Source organism: Monodelphis domestica, chromosome 1 (assembly GCF_027887165.1).
Source record: "Monodelphis domestica isolate mMonDom1 chromosome 1, mMonDom1.pri, whole genome shotgun sequence".
Classification (NCBI taxonomy): Eukaryota; Metazoa; Chordata; class Mammalia; order Didelphimorphia; family Didelphidae; genus Monodelphis; species Monodelphis domestica.
The window spans coordinates 174,766,571-174,781,536 of record NC_077227.1 but is presented as its reverse complement, the minus strand read 5'-3'; the positions used below and the strand labels follow the sequence as shown (position 1 = coordinate 174,781,536).

Genomic DNA, 14,966 nt, shown 5'->3' with positions numbered 1-14,966 from the left:
TAATTCCTGTTGACTGCTGCTTACATCCCCTTACCTGTTTTTGCTCTTCTCCAAGGCTGTCCCACATGGAGGCCACGATTTTTGATACCTCCCCAAAAGTAGCATTGGGATTCTGTCCCTTGATAGCTGCCTGTGTGTCACGGAAGAACAAGGCATATGCTGAAACTGGTTTTTGGGGTTCATTGGGATCTTTCTTCTTCTTTTTCTTTGGAGTCTTTTGTTTTTTGCTTGACTCTACTACAATTGTCTTCTGACTGGGGAGCTACAGAAAAGAAAGGGAAAGGGAAACATTGTGCCTTAGAAGGCAAAAAAATAATAGTTTAATTAATATTTAATAATAATTTGAGGATTAGGAATGGGAAAGATGCTACCTAGTCACATGAATGTTTTCCAAAATTGCTCAAAATAAAAGCAAGTATAAAGCACACATTAAACCAGAGGGTTATAAGAAGGAGATGGGAGAATATTAACTGTAAAATTAGGGACTGTGTACCCAGAAAAAAGAAGAGTTGGCTATATAGAAATGAAGAAAAATAACTGGGCTGTACATATAGTTTTATGCTTGAGCATTGCACTTAGATAAAATGAGAGTAGCAGTTCTGCCAAAGGATGTCTCACCCGCCGGAAATCTTCAACGTCATCTTCATGAAGGGAGCTAGTAGGTGAAGGGGTGGTTGAAAGTCGATCCTCAGGTGACTGGGCAGATGGAAGGATAGTGCCACCCCCTAAACTCAAGCCAAGCTGAGAACTCAGCTCTGACTGGTCAATGGTGGTCAGCTGGCTGTGTCCCATTAAGCCAGGTGACACATCTGTCATTGGTACATCGATTGTGACAGGTGGGTTGGCACTATACTGAGTCCCTATAGAGTGGTCCAAGTCCTGAGAGGTAGATGAAGATAAATTTAGGCTCTAAATGCTCCAAGTCCCACCCTCTTTTCCAGACTCATGACAGGATCATTCATTGTAACCTCACTGGCACTTTCTTTTTATAACCTAGTTTCTCTCTAGGGAACAACCTGACAAGATAACAATAAGGAAAAAAATTTTGGTTGATAATTGTAGAAGAAATAATCTTCACTCTATGTTGGCTAAAGTCAGTCACTGGACATTGTTAGGTTACAAGCATGACTGCAGAGGTGGGAAGTGACTATCAGAGTTCCTGTCACTCAAGTGACCTCTGCTTAGTCATTTTCAACTAACATTTATAATAACAATGAAAAAAAAATGAGGATACAGATAGTAAAGTCTGATTTTATAGACTTAACAAAATAAAACAAATTGGGAAAAGCCAATGGTTCTGGCTTAATGGGAAGTGAAGGACATTTCTTTAACCATATACTTCTTGAAACACTCATCCTTAACTTCTGCAATGTTTAGGAGGCTTTATTATTCGTGTGTATCCACAGTATGAAAACTAGAAGTAACAGCTTAAAATCACTGATATAAATGATGGATGTATCTACTAAAAGTACACATTTTTCAAAAGTTTCACCTCTCAGGAATTAAGCCTTTTCATGACACACTGTTGTTTTCAAGGAAATCAACATATGGGAAAACAAAGTTACCCAAAGGTCTAGAGTCCACCATCAGAAACATAAAGAATCCTTCTGACTTTTGCAGTTGCCTGACACAATGAACTTTGAAAACTGCTACTGGTATGCAGAGTAAGACAGATACTATCTGAAAATATAACTGCACTATATTTGAACCAAAGAAGGAGTGACAGGAGCCAAGACTCTGCTTCCCTCCCTCCCCTCATTCCCACACACTTCCCAATAAAACAGTTTTAAAGTCAATTTATGGCTTATGCTAAAGCTAGTCAAAATGCTTTTAGATTTCCTCAATGAATCATTTATACTTCAGGGTGTGTTTCATAATTGAAAAATATAAGATACATTTGTTAATGAGGTTGACTTAAGTAATAAATTCCTTTCCTTTAGACCAAAAAAACACCCCACTTTTTTAGAGTAGAGTACATCTAGGCTTAAGTACCAAGATGATAAATAGCATACAACCACATGTATAGCATCAAGCATATGCAGTTGTGTCTTCCTCAATTCACCCCGTGTTTGGGGTAAGCTTAATAATGCTCTTGCCTCTTACCATGGCCAAGCCCCCACTCAGGAGCCCCCCGCCCTGTTCCATCAAGCCATGACTCATGGCCACAGGCATATCCAATGTCTGGACCCCATACTGGGCTGAAAAGCTGCCATCCTGTGAGGAGGTAGGGTCTCCCAGGTCATCAAAGTGGCCGATCACATCAGAGACAGCCAATGAGGGGTCAGAGTCCAATGAAATAGGAGGGATCTCAAATTCCTCATCACCCAGACTTGGAGTATGGAATGTCTGAAGAAGAAAAAAAAAGATAAGAATTAGTTAAAGGAAAGGAGGAACATACTCAATGTTATAAGGAAAAGAACATGACTTAAGGCTAGGGGTTCCTCAGTTCCCTGTGGTCCCATTTCTGTTAACAAACTCTTAAGATGTTTATAGTTCTATTAAGGACATTCTCTCCTGCCTCATTACCAGAGTCCTATCATGCATATAGCTCTGTCAACATTGTCACATGAATCTTTCTGTTGAGTTTGTTGACTAGCCACTGCCAACTGACCAAAAATGATAAAAAACAGGGTCACTGAAGCTTTATTCACTCAACAGCAAGTGGTTAGAAATGTGTCTCTTACAAAACAGCTGGACACACACACACACACACACACACACACACACACTCTCTCTCTCTCTCTCTCTCTCTCTCTCTCTCTCTCTCTCTCTCTCTCTCTCTCTCTCTCTCTCTCTCTCTCTCTCTCTCTCTCCATAAGATTAGGAGGAAAGAGGATGTTTGGTTTGGTTTTGTAGCTGGTTACACAAGATAAAAGAAATGTTTGCTACAACCTAGTTGGTTATACAATAAAGAAGGTATATATTACTAGTGACATAAGAAAGAAGTGCAGAAAGTCCTTGAAATAATTACAAGTGAAGGAAAAAGGAAAATATTAAAGGAAGCTAGCTGGTTTAAACTATTTCTGTAGATTTTCTTATAAGCAGTTACTACCTGCTGAGGTCATAATTTAGTAAATGTTGAAACAAAACTCTCAGCAATCTATTCTTAACAATCTCCCTTTTAGCTCCAGAGTAAACTTAATCTTGGGCCATTTTACCCGAGGGTAAGATTTAGGAAGTCTTCTTCCTTTCAATTTGTTTCCCAAAGATACCAATAGCCCATCTGACTAGAATGGGTAACTTTCACAAACCTTTGCAAATAGATTCATTTGTCAGAAACAGAAATTCATGATCTGGCCATTGCTGACTAGTAAAATCTATCAATTATACTACAATAAATTTGCAAGAAAGGGTGGGTCACTAATTTCCAAAACCCAGTCTTCCCATACAGTGTCTAGAACATTATAACTTAGAAAAGCAGTAACTATTTGTCAAAATTATTCACATTCAGAGGTGTGAACTTGGATTTCAAGAGTAGCCTTTTCGAAGAACCCAGAATGCTCCCTTATCACACTGATAAATTAACAAAAATCTTATAACTGAACTTAGTTTTTGTCTTAATTATGCCATAATCCTAGATACTCTTTAAGAGAAAATGAGCAGAAAAGCACTTTAAAACGATAAAACAATGGGTGATAAACATAACTATAATTAGGAGGGCAAAAAGGGAGAGGAAATGCATCTTAATGTCCATTTAGACAACAGGCTTTTCTTGTTTCATCACCTTGAGTTTAGCTACCTACTACATGAAGTAGTCTTTTTCTGGGAAACTTGGAAATTCCAACTCAAAAGAGGAGAGAGAAGGATTTTCATAGATCATTTCCCAAAAATTGCCAAGCTTGGTTGGCTTTCACCAAGATAAGCCTTTCCAGCTTATTTCTATGGTTAATTCACATAACTATTTCTTCTAGTAGATCTGATAGACTCAACTTTTTTTTTAATTTTATATTTTATTTGATCATTTCCAAGTATTATTCATTAAAGACAAAGATCATTTTCTTTTCCTCCCTCCAACCCCCCGTAGCCAACGCGTGATTCCATTGGGTATTACATGTGTTCTTGATTTTAACCCATTGCTATGTTGTTAATATTTGCATTAGGGTTTCCTTTAGAGTCTCTCCTCTGTCATGTCCCCTCAACCGCTGTAGTCAGTGTTTCTACTCCCACAGTTTATCCTCTGCTTATGAATGGTGTTTTTTCTGCTGGATCCCTGCAGATTGTTCAGGGACATTACACCGCCACTAATGGAGAAGTCCATTATGTTCGATTATACCACAGTGTATTAGTTTCTGTGTGCAATGTTCTCCTGGTTCTGCTCCTCTCGCTCTGCATCACTTTCTGGAGGTCATTCCAGTTTCCATGGAATTCCTCCACTTTATTATTCCTTTTAGCACAATAGTATTCCATCACCAACATATACCACAATTTGCTCAGCCATTCCCCAATTGATGGGCATCCCCTCGTTTTCCAGTTTTTGGCAACCACAAAGAGCGCAGCTATGAATATTTTTGTACAAGTCTTTTTGTCCATTATCTCTTTGGGGTACAGACCCAGCAGTGTTATGGCTGGATCAAAGGGTAGATATTCTTTTCTCGCCCTTTGGGCATAGTTCCAAATTGCCCTCCAGAATGGTTAGATCAGTTCACAACTCCACCAGCAACGAATCAATGTCCCTACTTTGCCACATCCCCTCTAGCATTCATTACTTTCCTTTGCTGTCATGTTAGCCAATCTGCTAGGTGTGAGGTGATACCTCAGAGTTGTTTTGATTTGCATCTCTCTGATTATAAGAGATTTAGAACACTTCTTCATGTGCTTATTAATAGTTTTGATTTCTTTATCTGAGAACTGCCTATCCATGTCCCTTGCCCATTTATCAATTGGAGAATGGCTTGATTTTTTGTACAATTGATTTAGCTCTTTATAAATATGAGTAATTAAACCTTTGTCAGAGGTTTCTATGAAGATTTTTTCCCAATTTGTTGTTTTCCTTCTGATTTTAGTTACATTGGTTTTGTTTGTACTAAAGCTTTTTAATCTGATGTAGTCAAAATTATTTATTTTACATTTTGTGATTCTTTCTATGTCTTGCTTGGTTTTAAAGTCTTTGCCCTCCCAAAGGTCTGACATATATACTATTATGTGTTTACCCAATTTACTTATGGTTTCCTTCTTTATGTTTAAGTCATTAACCCATTTTGAATTTATCTTGGTGTAGGGTGTGAGGTGTTGATCCAAACCTAATCTCTCCCACACTGTCTTCCAGTTTTCCCAGCAGTTTTTATGGAATAGTGGATTTTTGTCCCAAAAGCTGGGATCTTTGGGTTTATCGTATACTGTCTTGCTGAGGTCGCTTTCCCCCAGTCTATTCCCCTGATCTTCCTTTCTGTCTCTTAGCCAGTACCAAATTGTTTTGATGACTGCTGCTTTGTAATATAGTTTAAGGTCTGAGACTGCAAGGCCCCCATCATATGTGTTTTTTTTTTCATTATTTTCCTGGATATCCTTGATCTTTTGTTATTCCAGATGAATTTTGTTATGGTTTTTTTCTAAATCAGTAAAGAAATATTTTGGGAGTTCAATAGGTATGGCACTAAATAGATAAATAAGTTTGGGTAGGATGGTCATTTTTATTATATTGGCTCGTCCTATCCATGAGCAGTTAATGTTTTTCCAATTGCTCAAGTCTAATTTTAATTGTGTGGAGAGTGTTTTGTAGTTGTGTTCATATAGTTCCTGTGTTTGTCTCGGGAGATAGATTCCTAGGTATTTTATTCTGTCTAAGGTGATTTTGAATGGGATTTCTCTTTCTAGTTTTTGCTGCTGAGCTGTGTTGGAGATATATAGAAAAGCTGATGACTTATGTGGGTTTATTTTGTATCCTGCAACTTTGCTATAGTTGTTGATTATTTCAATTAGCTTTTTGGTTGAATCTCTAGGATTCTTTAAGTAGACCATCATGTCATCTGCAAAGAGTGATAACTTGGTCTCCTCCTTGCCTATTTTGATGCCTTCAATTTCTTTTTCTTCTCTAATTGCTACTGCTAGTGTTTCTAGTACAATGTCAAATAGTAGAGGTGATAATGGGCATCCTTGTTTCACTCCTGATCTTACTGGGAATGCATCTAGTTTATCCCCATTGCAGATGATATTAGCTGATGGTTTTAGATATATACTGTTTATTATTTTTAGGAATGACCCTTCTATTCCTATGCTTTCTAGTGTTTTTAATAGGAATGGGTGTTGTATTTTATCAAAGGCTTTTTCTGCGTCTATTGAGATAATCATGTGGTTCTTGTTGGTTTGCTTGTTGATGTGGTCAATTATGTGGATGGTTTTCCTAATATTGAACCAGCCCTGCATCCCTGGTATAAATCCTACTTGATCATGGTGGATGACCCTGCTGATCGCTTGCTGGAGTCTTTTTCCTAGTATCCTATTTAAGATTTTTGCATCTATATTCATTAGGGAGATTGGTCTATAGTTTTCTTTCTCAGTTTTTGACCTGCCTGGTTTTGGAATCAGTACCATGTTTGCGTCATAAAAGGAGTTTGGTAGAACTCCCTCTTTATTATGTCAAATAGTTTGTATAGTATTGGGATTAACTGTTCTCTGAATGTTTGATAGAATTCACTGGTGAATCCATCAGGCCCTGGGGATTTTTTCTTAGGAAGTTCTTTGATGGCTTGTTGGATTTCGTTTTCTGATATGGGATTATTTAAGAATTCTATTTCTTCTTCTGTTAGTAGATCTGATAGACTCAACTTTTTTCCAGTTTCCAAGTCATGCAGGTGGCTCTATTTATTCAAACTTGCTGATGATAAGGCTTAGAATGATTTACAGTCTGACAAAACCTAATCAATTGTTCTTTTAGTAATCTTTGCATGTGGTGAAAGTCTTGTGGCTAACCTTAAAAACATCTGGGTTAGAGAAAGAAAGACCAAAGTACCTATCACTAATCTTAAAAATTCTGAGTTTCAATTTTTACATATCATGTGTTCTTTGTACTTTACTCAAAATTTGTAGATGATATCACCATGCATCACCATGTCACAATGTAGTTTATAGGTTAGAGGAAGAATTTTTTAAAGGATCCATGAAGACTTGACTTTAAAAAAATGAGCCCTTCTGCTTCTTGATATTATCAGTGAAAAAATTAAAATAAGGAAAATATAACTTAAAAGGTTCTTTATAACTACATAAAACAATTCTACATATGGAAAGCCTCAAACCAAGTTGTGAATTGATAATTACTAAAACCTATTCAAAAGCCATTAATTTGGGCATTTATATAAAATTCATCTATATATTCAAATAGATTTAAAATATATAATTTAGAACCATTACCTTTACTTGGCTTTTTTGTCATTGTTATCACTGGTACAAAAGTAGTTCTAAGGCTACTAATATAGCTCTAGCTGTCACAAGTCCTTTAAGTACATTATTCTACCCACTGGAAAACATATCCTAGTCCTATATAGAAATATTCTGATCTTTTTTTCTTTATAAAAGTAAGGCTTATTACTCAATTAAGAATAAAAGCATTTTATATTACTTTATCCCTTATAACAAGCCCCTTTGGCAATACATTTTGTCCTCATATCATGGGAAAGGGATGGTTTATTTTGCCAAAAAATTTGTGAGAGCTTAAGAACATAATTATACATTAATATATAAATATTAATCCTAGTTATGTGACCCTGGGCAAGTCACTTAACCCTCATTGCCTAACCTTTACCACTCTTCTGCCTTGGAACCAATACAAATTATTGATTCTAAGATGGAACGTAAGGGTTTAAAAAAAATATAGATAGATAGATAGATAGATAGATAGATAGATAGATAGATAGATAGATAGATAGATAGAAAGAACCAATAAGCCAGGAGAAGACTGGCTTAAGAACTGACTTGCCTTAGTTAGGTTAGAAATTGAAAGAATAGCCCTAAATTCTGAACAGTAAAAACAAAAGCAATAAGATCCTTTATACCTACATCCCATTATGGTAGGTTCAGAGATGCCAGATGATCTGAACAATAAGATACATTGTAACATCTTTTCTAGGCCATAGGAAAAATTTTAAGCTGTCCTCTCAATAGCTGTTTATGTTGGAAGAATTATCTTAGTTCCTCTATAAACCAAATTACTATTTTAGAATTTAAAGGTTCTCATTCACATATATTCTTGCAGCAGAGCCTCTTTCATATATAATAGTTTGGCCTCGCTAAGGCCAAAGATCCCAAGGACCTACTATGTTCTCAAAGAACTTCACAGATGAGACTTTCCAAGGTCTTTTGTACTTTTCCCAAATGCCAAGCAATTAACATTACTTTAAAAAAAATACCCATCTAAATACTTAAGATAGTCTTTAAACTCAAGGACACCATCCTACTGACAAATGTCTCTAAAAATGATAGCTCAAATTAGTATTTCATAGCATTTGGATCAAAAGAGGTGTTAACCCCTAATGATATATAAATGCTCTCACTACAGCTATCACTACACAAATTAAAAAAAAACTTGAATACAATGGTTCCTCAAATCACAATGTAAGAAATTATACATATAATACTAAAATAAAACAATATCTAAGATTTTAAAATAAGAACACAAAACAAAACTTATTACCTTTCAAATGACATTAGTCCCTCTGAATGTATTACAGTGAAATTACAGAATTTCATTTGTCTACCAAATTTTAGTATTCTATACTATTTGCATTCAGAGACCAGTATAATTTTCATTTTTGCACTTAGTTACAAAGATGACACTACCAATTACCATTTAATGAACCAATCTACTATTCTTGAATTATCCCCTCAATTAATTTATCAAACCCAATATGAATCCAAATTTTAAAATGCCCAAGAACTGGGGGCAGCTAAGTGGCTTAGTGAATTGAGTGCCAGTCCTAGGGGCAGGAGGTCCTGTATTCACTTCCACGGTTGCATAGTTGTATAAATTACTTAACCCTCAATACCCAGGCCTTACAGTTCAGAAGGTTACTGTCACAACTTGGGTGAAAAATCACAAGTTCTATATTCCTGCTTTTGGGAAATAAAAATTGAATTGAATTTAAAAAACTTTTCTATGCCTAATGTAATTTTTATATATTTCTCTACTGAGCTTCATATTCATAGTAGGTCAAAGCAAACAGTTTACAACTTCATTTGATTTTTTTTACCTCTTCCCATAACTCTGATTCAAAGCCTTTCAAATCACAGAATTTGCACTATTCTCTACACATTAATTCAATGTTTCACTTTTCTACACTGTTAAGTTTCCGTCCTGTACCTTTCTGCTTCCAAATCATGTCTCAGAATCATCTTTAAAGCTAATTTAACTCCCTTTTTAACTTTAAAGCTAATTTAACTCCCTAATTTAACTCTCTCCTTTGCAAATTTAACACTTTCCTAATGTACCTTGAATTCATTACAAAACTTTACTTTTACCTGAACAGGACAGAAACTTCAAGGTTTATAATTTCTCATTTTGTCAAGTAAACTGCTTCCAAACTGGTTTCTTATTTAAAGGCTGCCAGGTAACAAAATGAATAGAGTCTTAGGCCCGGAGTCAGGAAGATGTGAGTTCAAATTTCAATTCAGACACTTACTTATTAGCTGTGAGAACCTGGGTAAATCGCTTACCTACTACTTACCTGAACTGTTAAATGAAGACTATAATAGCACTCTCTCCCAGAGTTGTTCTGAAGATTAACTGGGGTAATATCTGTACACTAATTACAGTGCATGCCACATTTTTAAGTGCCTGTTAAATGTTTATCCCAGATTAAGTATACAATTTATACAATAGTAAATTATTATAGTAATCTAGTTTTTGATAAACTGAAAGATCAAGCTTTTGGAGTAAGAACTCATAATCTGACAAAAATTGATGGGAAAACTAGAAGGCAGTTTGAAAGAAACTAGGCATAGACCAATACCTTGCACAGTATATCAAGATAAAATCAAAATGGATAAATGATTTAAATATAAAAGGTACCTTCATAAATAAATTAGGGGAACATGGAAAAATTTACTTGTCAGATCTGTGGATAAAGGAAGAGTTTATGACTAAACAAGAGATAAAGGAGGATCATGGTAAGCAGAATAGACAATTTTGATTCTATGAAATTAAAAAGGTTTTGCACAAAATAATACAGCAAAAATTAGAAGGAAAAAAGAAACTGGGGAAAATTTTGAAGCAAGTTTCTCTGATAAAGGCCTTGTTTTTCAAATATATAAGGAACTGAGTCAAATAAAATTTAAAAAAAAAAAGGGCCATTCCCCAATTGATAAAATGATATGAAAAGGCAGTTTTCAGAAGAAAGCAAAGCTATCAAGAGTCACATGAAAAAATGCTCTACATCACTACTAAAGAAATGCAAGTTAAAATAACTCTTAACATACCACCTCACACCTATCAGATTGGCTAAAATGACAGAAAAGTAAAATGACAAATGCTAGAGGGGGGTATGGTAAAATTGGGCCACTAATGTACTGCTGGTGGTGGTGTGAACTGGTCTAATTATTCTGGAGAGCAATTTGGAACTAGGCCAAAAAGGTTATATAACATTGTGCATACCTTTTGATCCAGCAATACCACTACCTGGTCTGTATTCCAAAGAGATCAACACAAAGGAAAAAGGATGTATTTGTAGAAAAATATTTATAGAAGCTCTTTTTACTGGGCAAAAGAATTGGAAATTGAGGGGATGTTCATCAATCAGGGAATGGCTAAATAAGTTGTGGTATATGATTGTGATAGAATATTACTGTGTGATAAGAAATGACAAGCTGGCCTCCAGCAAGCAAGACAAAGAAGTAAGAAAAGCTCCAACTTGCCCCAAACTACCTCCAAACAACCATAAACACATGAAAAACAAAATGCCTCAAAAAAGAGTGAAGTAGGATTTCATCCAAAGAAAATATAGAGTGAAAGCAGGACGGGGTCAGTTTCTCTGCAGTAAGAGGGAGAGCAGTGGAAGCAGCAGCTCAAAATGTATAGGGGAGCAGCTCAGTCCATGCTGAGGAGTGACCTGGTGCAAGCACATCTGGAGAACCCTCATTGGAAGGAGCAACCTGGCCCTCTTGGCACCCAAGGGAACTGGCAGCTCATAGAATCTAGCTCAATTTAGTGCACTTTAGGGGGAAACCCAGGGATAGTACTCCCTCCGCCCCACAACGAGCAAAAGACAAAGAAAAAGTCTGACCTTGGAAAATTATTGCAACAACAGGGAAGACCTTGCAAGTTTAGAAGAGAATAGCAATGCCAAAATGGAAATGTGTAAAGCCTCAACAGCAAATGTGAAAGGATGTTAGGCCCAAAATGAACTGGAAAAGCTCAAAATGAGGATCACAAAACAAATATGTAGAAAAAGAAATGAGAGACCTTAAAAAAATTTTTTTTTAAAAAGGACCTTCTAAAAATTAGGACTGGATGAATAAAAGCTAAAACTCCAGAAGATAGCAGGAACCATAGAACACATTCAAAAGAATGAGAAAATAACAGAACATCTGAAATATCTCAATGGAAAAACAAATGACCTGGAAAACATCCAGGAGAGATAACCATGAGATGAGACTGTCTGAAAGCCACAATCAAAAAAAAAAAAATTTGAACACTACACTACAAAAAATTATCAGGGAGAACTGCCCTGATATTCTTTTTTTTTTTTTTTTTTGTTTTTAAAACCCTTACCTTCCATCTTGGAGTCAATACTGTGTATTGGCTCCAAGGCAGAAGAGTGGTAAGGGCTAGGCAAGGGGGGTCAAGTGACTTGCCCAAGGTCACACAGCTAGGAAGTGTCTGAAACCAGATTTGAACCTAGGACCTCTCCTCTATAGGCCTGGCTCTCAATCCACTGAGCTACCCAGCTGCCCCCTGCCCTGATATTCTTGAAGAAGGGGAAATAGAAATTGTGAGAATGCAACAATCACTTCCTGAGAGATCCCAAATTTTAAAATCCCAGGACTATTACTGTCAAATTCCAGAATTCCCAGGCCAAGGAGAAAAATGCTGAAAGCAGCCAAAAACAAAAAAAGAAAAAACCATAATTTAAATATTGTAAAGAAGCAGTTAGGATTACACAGGTCCTAGCAGCTCCTACATTAAAAGGCCAGAAGGCACGGAATATGATATTCTGCAAGATAAAGGATCTAGGATTATAACCACAAACACCTACCCAGTGAAAATGAGCATAATACTCCAAGGGGAACATTTAATGAAATAGAGGACTTCCAGGCATTCCTTTACAAAACAAGTGGAGATGAAAAGAACTCTGATGATCAAATTCACCATTCAAGAGAAGCACAAAAAAGTAAACAAACAAAAAAAAGAATTCAATGGAGTTAAACTAGTCATATTCCAGCCTGGGCAAATTATAACTAGAATACTTAATACTTAAGATATCTGAAATGCAAGATAGTCGAGGTACTTATGATATTTAAGGTAATCAAGAAAAACAATAGGGTTAAACTAATTATAATAAGCACATTAAGGTGATACTTAAGATATCTATGATACTTGAAGTTAACACTTAACCTCTCAGCCAAAGCTTCCTTATCTACAAAAGGAGAATAATATTCAGCCTACCTCACAGGGTTTTTGTGAATATTTAAAGAAATATATTTAAAGTGCTGGAGGAGAGGGGGGGTTCAAATTTGGTCTTATACACTTCCTAGCTCTGTAACTCTGGACAAGTCACTTAACCCAAATTGTCTAGCTCTTGCTGCTCTATTGATACTTGGAATTCAACAGAAAGTAAGGATTTAAATAAATAAGTGCTTTGCAAACTTTAATGCAATATAATAATGAGTAGTAGCAACAAATGTGACTCTTAATTATCCAAGATAACAGAAGGAATAGAATCTAAAATAGTAAATAGTCTTAAGTCATTTATATTTGGGGTTGGAATCCCCTTTTGTAATCATATTTAATAAGTAATAGCCACATAATCATGGGAATGTCACTTAACCTTTTAATGTCCAAGGATTGATTGCTTATCTTTATTAGTGAAAGAAGTTTCCAAATTGAGAGCTCTTATATAGATAAACTTGAAGATCTAGACAAATTGGGCTCTCTCTATCTAATATCCAACTTTGAACTCTCACTGTGGAATGGAGGTGACCTTTGCTTTAGAAGGAACAAGTTCCAATTGCTCTACTAACAGGGAAAGAGACTGACAATAGACCATATTGTCAGTTGTCTAAAGACCAATCTAACTCATTTAAAATAATGTCATACTCACCTGATGATTGGTCAATAGATGAATAATTTTTTTAGCCTTAGTAATTCAGTAATCCATGTACTAAGCTATAGAGGGGTTATGGACTTCAGGGTGGGCACATACAAATAAAATTATTGGACCTCAAAGTACTAAAGTATTTAAATATGGAGGAGACTAGTTTTCTGGATTTCACACACTCTAAATTATTTAATGAAGCTAAATTGTAAAGAATGAGTTGAGAAGCAGAAGATGAGAAAACAAATTGGAACAACAAAAAAAAAACACCTAAATTTATTATTGATCTGGTTTATAGTTTCCCTCAAGATAAAGGAATAGATAATTAAGCATCAGGCTATAAAAAGGCTTTTCCTTTTAGTCTTAGTAGCTAAGACTGAAGGTTTATAAAGAATTTCAGTAGGAACAGAAGGTAACAAAATCAACAGAAGAGCAGAAATCAAACAAGTGGGTTAATGGTAAGAGTTAAAAAAAACAATTGCAGATAAGCAGCATAACCTATTCATAGCAAAGCCAGCTGAATACATATGATGGATTGGAAAGCTTGCTGCCTTAAAAAGAAGAAAAGGAATAAACCTTCCATTAAAAATGGAAGAAAATGCAAATCTTGCTATCTTCTTTTGCTTGCCTAGAAAAGAATAAGTATGTTTGCCTTAGTAACACCTAATTCACGATTTAGGTAAGAACCCTAAAAATCATTCAGAATCATCACTTTCACCTCACAAAATACAATTCTATTTTTAGGTCCACCTACCACCTGGAGGGAATTGTGACCCAGATAGGCAAGTAACTTCTCACTGCCTCAGTACAGACTGAGGCCCAGATCAAATTTCCTCTGGTTTGAGAAGGCAGCAAGCTTAAAATACAGAATATGGGGAGACTAAACCATGGTATTTTTTGTAACCATAAAAGTCCCCCTCCAAGCCTCCCCCTCCCCCATACTCAAAACAATTAAGCTCAAACCTCTTCTCCGGAATAAGTTTTCTTTGCTATACCTTCCATCTCAATTCTCTCTACAAAACTCTCACCACTTCATTCTCCTGGCTCAGGCTGTCTTTTGCAAAAACTACCAACCCTCCTCTTTCATTTTTTTCTTCAATTCAAAACAATTCTTCTCCTTAAGGATTCCACCCCCCTCCCCTTTTTCTCGTCCCGTTGTTCTGGTCACAACTATTTGCTCGGTCAGCCCTCCCTTCTAAGTTATGGTGGGCTGCCTAAGAGCATTTCCCCAGTCCCGGGTCCCACCCCCTTCCACCCCCAAGGGCCTGTGCCCTTCCACCCGCGTAGGCAACTCTTGCTCACCTCGGCCCCCGACAGGAAGGGGTGCGAGGACCCTGTGATCGTCAGGTAATTGTCATTTCCTCCGGGAAACTGGAAACCAAAAGAAACCCGTGGGGATGTTAGGGGTGGGGGAAGGTCAGGGAGTCAGCCTGGAGCGACGGATTCTGACTCTGACCCCGACCCTCGCCGCCTCCACCCCCGCTTCTCTTGCCCGTCGGTCGCTTCTCCGCCCGAGTCCCTTCCTCTGCTCATCAACCTCTGGTCTTTTTTTCTCTCTCCCTCCCGCCTCCTTCGGGCTCAGGATCCTACCTCCATCTTCAACACAACCGCTACCACCGCTTCAGCTCCCTCATAGCGCCCACCACCCCCGCCGGAAACGGAATCTTCGTCACTTCCGCCAACACTGGAATCTGGCTGGGGATTGGAAGATTCATTCGGGGAAGC

At 36.8% G+C, this 14,966-nt stretch overlaps 1 protein-coding gene across 2 annotated transcripts in view; it reads right to left on the bottom strand.

Moving 5' to 3' along the window:
• Positions 1-14,966, bottom strand: part of TOX4 (TOX high mobility group box family member 4) — a 19,830-nt gene extending 4,864 nt beyond the window's left edge. The window contains exons 1-5 of one of the 2 annotated variants that reach the window (XM_007479780.3): positions 14,832-14,966; positions 14,544-14,612; positions 2,104-2,346; positions 619-879; positions 35-262 (exon numbers count right to left, since the gene is read on the bottom strand). In XM_007479780.3, the coding sequence (XP_007479842.1) occupies positions 35-262; positions 619-879; positions 2,104-2,346; positions 14,544-14,612; positions 14,832-14,837 (807 nt within the window). In that variant the 5' untranslated portion in view covers positions 14,838-14,966. The remainder of the gene's footprint in view (positions 1-34; positions 263-618; positions 880-2,103; positions 2,347-14,543; positions 14,613-14,831) is intronic. The other variant, XM_007479779.3, reaches the window with a different exon arrangement.